General features: G+C 38.2%; 1 protein-coding gene across 1 annotated transcript; it reads right to left on the bottom strand.

Moving 5' to 3' along the window:
• Window positions 1-295: 295 nt before the first annotated feature.
• Window positions 296-6,958, bottom strand: ADAM21 (ADAM metallopeptidase domain 21). Its single transcript, XM_032837458.1, has 2 exons — window positions 6,845-6,958; window positions 296-2,822 (listed from the first exon to the last, which is right to left on the bottom strand). Exon 2 carries the CDS (start codon window positions 2,679-2,681, stop codon window positions 522-524), a length of 2,160 nt encoding a protein of 719 aa, XP_032693349.1. The 5' UTR covers window positions 2,682-2,822; window positions 6,845-6,958; the 3' UTR covers window positions 296-521.
• Between the last annotated feature and the right edge of the window lie 1,321 nt (window positions 6,959-8,279).

Here is an 8,279-nt window from a genome sequence, read left to right as displayed (position 1 = left end):
TCCAAATCCCAATCCCAGTCAAAATTACATAAGTACCCAACTGCTGATAAATGGAACAGCAAGTTCTTAACTGACTGAGCCACCCAGGCAATCCTGGAACAGCAAGTTCTGGTCAGCAACAAGAAATACATTTTCTGCATCTCTGAGAGGTTATTTTGGGAGTAAATGAAGTCTGGATCCTCACATGCCTGTCTCCTGCCTTTTTGATTGAGTCATATTTGTGCTCAAAAACAAAACAAAACAAAAACAAAAACAACAACAACAACAAAAACACAAAGAGGACTAACTTGGAAGAAATGGAGCTTTATTTGCTGCTTCAAACAATGAACAATAGATAGAAAGGTATTAGGAATTACCTTTGCTTAATGGCAATGTTTCTGATGTTTCTGATACTGACAAGAGAAGGTCCCTGCATTTCTCTGTACACTGTCAGAAATGTGCTGAGTTTCAGGCATGTAAGAACATTTCCACTGCCAAGAGACTAAAACTTATGCATAGGATATTAAATTAGAGGCATTTTCCTAACCTGAGGACTGAGTCTTAGTCTCCATGGGACCACAATGTTTTCTAAGGTACATAAATACAACAGTTGACAGTAAAAACAAAACAGACAAAATAAGACTCACAACAAGTAGCAAGAAAACTTTTTTGGCAGATGCTGGACCACTGTCAACACTACCTCCGTAGCCTCTGCGCAGGCAATAGGGGGGGGACCACCCATAGCCACAGTGGCAGTGATGCTTATTATTGCAGACCCCCCTCATGTTGCAGGTCTCAGCCAGGCAGGCTTGTGACAAGAGAGACAAACTGACACACTTCCTGTGTATGCAGATCTTTCCTGGACCACACATGGTGCCATCTTTTACTTCACCCACATCGGGTGTATCCATTCCTAAGTGATAGTCAGTGCTCCAGCAGGTGACACCGTTGATGTGAGTTTGCTGCAAAATAGAGTGATCTCTCAGATGGGGAATATCTCTCACATTCTCACACTGAACTCTGCCACAAAAGATATCTGAGGTATTGCATTTCAGGTATGTTGTGCCATTTATACCACAGTGGCCAAACTGGTTTCCCAGGGAGTTGATCTCTTTATAGCAACTCTCAGGTGCACTCTTTGCTCCTTCACCAAAAATCTTCCTGCACTGGTCGTCATGGTTATTACATCTCTTTTGATAGCAGTAGGCATTGTTACCACAGGGAATCCCATCCTGCACGTATCCATCTTCTGGGCACTGATGGGATGTCCCATTGCACCACTCTGGAAGGTCACATTTATTGACATGATGTCTACAGAGCTCCCCTGATGGCATGAATTTACAGTCTTTGCAACAAAGCCCAAAGGCACAAGTAGCCCCAGGCCTCAGCGTACAGTTCAACAGACAACAGGGATCTTGTTCACACTGCCTTATAGATCCACAGTCACATTCCTCTTCTCCTTCAACTATATTGTTCCCACAGCGCTTCAACATAAAAACATCTTCCGGACGTGGAATGTTGTGCAGACATGATCCTTGGTTTAAAGTGGTTTTTGTAAAAGCTATATAACTACAATTGGTGAATTTCTTTCCTGGTCCTCTGATAGCATTCATGATGCAATCACTTTCCTCACATAAACAGAATTCTTCATCATGCTGCATACCCAAAGTATGTCCTAACTCATGGGCCACAGTGAGGGCAAAAAGAGACCAGGAGTCTCTTTGGAAATTATTAACCCCACAATCAATAGGAGGACGACATATTCCTGCAATATAGGCTATACCAAGTACACTTATAAATGAATTTTGTATGAAAAAATGTGCAACATCATACTGTAGCTGGGAAAGACTGATTTGTTTCCACTGAGAGAAATCCTCCAAAACCTGTTCTATGCTTATCATTGGGAAGACATTTCCTTGATTCCAAATCTCAATCCCAATCAAAATCACATAAGTACCCAACTGCTGATAAATGGAATCCACTATGTTAACAACAAGGAATACATCCTCCTGCACCACTGAGAAGTTGTTTTGAGAAAAAGTTAAGAAATTGTGATCTACCACCACAACCAGCTCCAGAAACCATGAGTGGGTCCACCATTTATCATTAGAATTTTGTTTCAAAGTTGACTTCTTAACCTCTTCAAATTTCAACTGTTGGAGTGCTATCTCCTTTGTTAAGCCACATCTCATAAGTGGAAATTTTGTCTCATTAGTGTTTACCTCATAAACCAAGTGTTCAAATTTGGTAGAGTGCCTGATGGGCTCAATTTCATAAGCAAGGTCATTAATCTGCAGCATTCCTCGAAAACCTCCAGAACAGGTACTGAGGGCAACCAGGGACTTAGGGACTCCTTCCACATAACCATGATAGTAGCAGTCATCAGGAACAAAAGGCTGATCCTGGAGGAGAGCATGCTGGTCCGTGTAGGTGAATACTGGGAAGTGTTTGGAAACCAAGAGCTTCTTGACCTTCATGTGGACAACATGTCTCCAGCCCCCAAACTGCAGGCTGTAGGAGAGCCAGCCTGGAGTTTTTGCACTTCTGCCCCTATCAGTCACCTTCATGGGGGTCACCACTTCTGGGGACCTGAGGTATTGGGAGGGCCCAGACTGAGAGAAGCCAGAAGGGGGTAGAGACATTCCAACCCAGAACAGCAGGAGAACAACTCTCATGAGCACCTCAGCCTCACCAACCACCATTATGGAGCTGCCATTACAGAGCCATCTGTCCAGAGAAAAAGCATGAGGCACTGCTGGTCTGGTTGCTCCAAATTGGTCATTGCATAGAGCTGACCCTTAAGTATGTGTGTCCTGGTGGAGTTGACCATCAGAGCTGCAGTGCTGAAAGTGAAAATAAAAGGGTGGGGATTGGTTAAGGAAAGTGAGAAAGAATCAAATGGCAATAAAAGCAATTAATGAATTAAGGGGGAAAAAAAGAAAATGCTTTGGATTTTCTTTCAGTAAGTGGAGGTAGGAATTTAGAGGGAAATAGATTAGACAATATTGGCCATATGTTGATAATTGTGAAAGTCAGATGATAGGTATTTGGGTTTTCATTATACAATTATCTCAATCCATGTAGGGGGGTATGAAAATCTCCACACACACACACAAAAGTTAAAGCAAAACTAACTAGGCTTCAGAGTAGGGGGCCTCTATGTCTCAATTTGTCCAAGACCATGTTGGTTTATGCCTGTTGCCCCTACATAACTATTGACTCTTGCCCCTTTTGACTATCAAAACTGGAGAGATCAAAAACAATCACGGTTATGTCAGTTTGCATTGGTCTTATTATTTGCTTTAATCTTTCTTTACCACAAGTTGTTTTCTTGTCTCCTGACTGTATTTGCCTTCATAACTCTACTGGACTACAAGGTCACTGAGTGCAGAGTTTATGATTTTAACTCATTTTAGTATCCCCTATAATGCATAGTATAGTTCTTTATACAATGAAAAATGGAAAAAAAATTGTGGAAAGTGCTGGAGTACTTGGATTATAGACGAATGCTACTTAAAATGTACTTTATTTAATTATTATTTTTAGAAGAGGAAAAAATTCATAGAAAGCAGACATCTTTTAAAAGAATGGGGAGAACAACACTTATCTGTAAAAGAATATCGGACAAAAGAAAATGCCTTATGAAGAGAAGATGAGAATCCATACAGTTTAAAGGCTTCGGAAGAGGAACTCTGTCTTCTTGGGACAGAGTCACAGAGTGCCTGGAATTTTAGGATTGCCAGGGAAAATCCCTAATGTTTGTTCAGATTTACCAACAACTTTTGACAGTGGGTATTTTCTGTACCTGGCATGCACTGTGGCTAGCAACACTCACTCATTTCTATATGTATTAAACAAGTATTTGTGTGTTTCAAGCATACAGGATATTGGGCTAGATACTAGGGATCTAAAATAAAAATAGAGAGCATTAAATAAATTATCAATTTAGTTTTTGTTTGAAAAAAATTCAGAAATTTGTGGCATAAGCAAGGATGAGCTTAAGGGGGCCTATAAGTTTTACTGAATATTTTTAAATGTTTTGTACCCTTTTGCTGAGGAGAGTATCTGTAGACTCCGTCTCAACTGAGTGACAAAAATGAGGCTAAGAAGCACTGAGTTTGTAGAAAAAGAGACACGCAATCAGACCATTATAATATGATCTGAACAAGATTAATCTAAGGTTAATAAAGGTTATGATTTAGGGACTCTTAGTATATAGGCCTCCATAAGCTCCTGGGAGGTTTTAGCAATGCAATTTATGAAAGTCATCAATGTAAGAGTATTCAAATTAGCCACTACACAGGAAAATTTGAAATGCCCTGAAATACTATAACTCCTATATAAAAGACTTGATAAAGGTTTTCTGAAATTTAATTACTTATGTAATTATTTTATTATCAATAACAAGTTGTGAGGTTGAATTTTTTCAAGCAAACAGAACAAAACCTGGATTAACTCTGTCACATACTTTTTCCACTTCTATATCAAAACTACCATACACTACTACTGCAGGGGGAAAAAAAAATCTCAAAACAATGTGAGTGAAAATCTTAAAAATGAACAATCAGAACTGGAATGGTTTATCTTGGCTCCCCACCCTAAGAAATGGAGACCAGAAGTCAGCTGATATTTCAGATCCTCCTATGCTTTATTGCGCTTTTCTTCATTCTCCCCAGCACTGCATTTACACATCCCTAATATTCTGAGTTTCCTCATTTGTGTTTAGTGTCAGCTAAAATACATTCTGATTGCCTTTCTATTTTTTCACTTTTTATTTATTTTTATTTTTTTTTCTCTTAAAGGAGCACATTTTTTTTAATTATATTCAGTTAGCCACTGTATAGTTCATCATTAGTCTTTGATGTAGTGTTCAGTGACTCATTAGTTGTGTATAACACCCAGTGCTCATCACAACATGTGTCCTCCTCAATACCAATCACCAGGCTATCCCATTTTCCCCTCTTCTGAAACCCTCAGTTTGTTTCCTGGAGTCCATAGTCTTTCATGGTTTCTCTCCCTCTCTGATTTTTCCTTCTGATTGTCTTTCAATCACAGATTTAAATAGTTAACTAAGTAGGCTTCATCTTTTCCTTTTTAATATACATTATTTAAATTTATTATTTACTCTAGATTTGCTATGCTGGTAGATAGGGAGGACGTGTTGACCTGAACAATATCTTTAGCATTAACCTGCCTTGAATCAATCTAATGGACAGGCACTTTATTCCAATGTGCAAGTAGCTCACAAGGGAACAGCAAAGTTCATTGACAAATTCAACTATATGAAAATTTACAAGGACAAAGATTTTCTGAGTTGGGTGAGATCTTAAAATTTTCTCTTTGTACCTTCCTTTATATGTTTATTATTTATTATGGAGTGGAAATTGTTATGGATGGGAGGATGGAGAATGAGAAAGCCAATAGAAACAGAGTGTTATAGCGAAGGCTGCTAAGCTCTATAAACCATGTTCTATGATTTTTTTTCTTAGACCTCATTTTTTTTTTTTACTTAAGTGAGCAAATTCAATGTCTTACAACAAATACCTTCAGTGGTATGCTGGTAAATTTTGTTATTATTAACTTTTTTATTTTTTATTAACACATAATGTATTATTAGCCCCAAGGGTACAGGTCTGTGAATCGCCAGGTTTACACGCCTTAGACTTCATCTCGAGAACAGACAACAATAGGAAAATTCTTCAAAGAATCTTTGAGCCATACTCACTGTTCCCATTATATTATTCCCAGGACCTCAGAGACCCAAACTCCTAAAGGAACATCACCCTCCATTAATACTGTGAAGTAATGTCATTAAAAATCCATATTCTCGGGGCACCTGGGTGGCTCAGTGGGTAAAGCCGCTGCCTTTGGCTCAGGTCATGATCTCAGGGTCCTGGGATCGAGCCCCGCATCGGGCTCTCTACTCAGCAGGGAGCCTGCTTCCCTCTCTCTCTCGCTCTCTGCCTGCCTCTCCGTCTACTTGTGATCTCTGTCAAATAAATAAATAAAATCTTTAAAAAATTTTTTTTGAAAAAAAATCCATATTCTCTAACATTATTGGAATCCCAAAATAGAAAACAGCCCTCCTTTATATGGTTTATCAACTCTTCCTTTCCCTACAGCTATTTCAGGTTCCTAAAGACCTCTACCTGTGCATCTCCCATCTGTCTGTCAATGGCTGGCTTGTTAGAGAGTCATGAAATCAATTTAATGGGTCCTGACCTGCAGCTTTTTCTCTAACGAAATTGAATAAAAACATCAGAGGACATTCGTAGAAATTCCTTAGCAACTCATACATATGGTGCCAAAATTTGGAGGTGTTTTTGTATGTGTGGTCACTGGATCACAATATAAAATGGATTTCTTATTCTTCAACACAATAAAAATATATATCTGTAGTGGTGGCAAATCTAAAGACAAATGCTTTCTAGGATTTTCACCATTACCCACCTATCTGAACCCATAACAATTTCTGCCTCTCTCCTAACCCACCCCATGTCCCAGTCCCAGCAGAATCCTTCTCCAGATTCAGTTCTATAGCACATCTCTTAACTACATGTGGACTGATTCTATTAATGTTCCCTACTTTCAACTCTATTTCATCTGTCCGTTATTGGCAGTTAGAGTAGCCAACTTGTTCTAGTTTACCCGGGACTGTCCTGGTCTTAAAATGGAAAGCCCCACATCCCAGCAATTCCCTCACTCCAAGGCAAACCGAAACAATTGGTCACTTTATCTACAGCACCTTACCCCTGACCCATGCTCAAAAAGGAAGACAAAGCAAAAATTAAGAAACTTCACATTATCCAAGGTACTACTCTGGGTACCAACTTGTGCAGAGACCCAAATTTGACAGATGACTTACCAACAGAAGAAACAATTGTTTTCATGGCTTTTTCTTTCTTGATGGTTGGTTCCACACCTACGAATGAGCAAAGATTTGTAGCTGACCTCACATAACAAAGGAAAACAAAGGGAAACCTCCTTCTTTCATCTCTGAGGTGACAAAGTTCTAGATTTAGTTGCTTGGCAACAAGGATCTTTCACTTCAGAAACAACTGGCTGTCAAAGATATTTTGCTCTGGCTCCACTATTTCTATACAACTTCAATATAATTGGAATTGGATAGCCTCATCAGCTTCATTCTGTGTCCTCCTACAGTGTAGCTTCATTTCTGCTTCATAATTTTGCTCATGCTACTATGTTGGCCTAGACTATGTAATTCATTTTTCACAATGGAACTAAATTATATGGTCACTTTATAGGTCAAGATCAAATTCTACATTTAGTATCAAATATTTTCTAAATAATATAGACAACATTGATATACTAGAATTCTCTTTATAATTGCCATATTCAATAATTTTTATTATAGTTTATAATCTTAAGTCTTAAAAATTGTATCTCCTATTATGTTTTTGAGAAAAATATGCTCAAAATCATTTGCTAGAGAATTTATAACACAGTATTTGGCAAAATATATAATCTATAAGATGATTTCAATTATAAATATTACATAGAATAAAAATATTATGCTAACTCTTGAGTAGATTCTATTTTAAATGGATTCTTGGTCAATGAATCTTGCTACCTGCTAATTTAACTAGTAGATTCAGAGCTCTATAATTATCAAGTAGAAGCATTTTTAATGACAGTCCTTTTCTATTTCCTCTCAGAAAAATTTCTTCTATTCATGCTGGATTTCTCAGAAATCTGCAGGAGTGCTGACAATACTGACTCCATCTTTGGCCCTTATCTTGTTCATGTCCCTGCAATGACCGCCCTTGTTCCAGGTCTTGTGTAGGTTAATGTATGCCCTGACCAGAAAATGGGAAGCCTTCTGATCTTTCTTCTGGTGCACAGATGGTGCCCTTTTCTCTATAAAATCTGTGGGTTAAGGTCCTGACTTTGCGGAGAGCGGCTGCACAATGTCAGGATCATCCACCGTTTTCGCTTTTGTTTTTGTTTTAATTCTTTATTAAAAATTAAATTTTGAGGGGCGTGGGGTTATGGACATTGTAGAGGGTATGTGCTATGGTGGGTGCTGTGAAGTGTGTAAACCTGGTGATTCACAGACCTGTACCCCTGGGGATAAAAATATATGTTTATAAAAAATAAAATTTAAAAAAAATTTAAAAAATAAATAAAAATAAAAAAAACAAAACAAAAATCAAATTTGGTTAACATATAGTGTATTATTAGTTTCAGGAGTAGAATTTAGTGATCCATCATTTGCATATAACACCAAGTGCTCATTATATCAAGTGCCCTTCTTAATGCTTATCACCCAGTTACCCCAT

This window comes from Lontra canadensis, unplaced genomic scaffold, assembly GCF_010015895.1.
Source record: "Lontra canadensis isolate GAN:19392208 unplaced genomic scaffold, GSC_riverotter_1.0 scaffold98, whole genome shotgun sequence".
Lineage (NCBI taxonomy): Eukaryota > Metazoa > Chordata > Mammalia > Carnivora > Mustelidae > Lontra > Lontra canadensis.
Note: the sequence above shows the minus strand (reverse complement) of the source record. Positions and strands in the feature narration are given on the sequence as shown.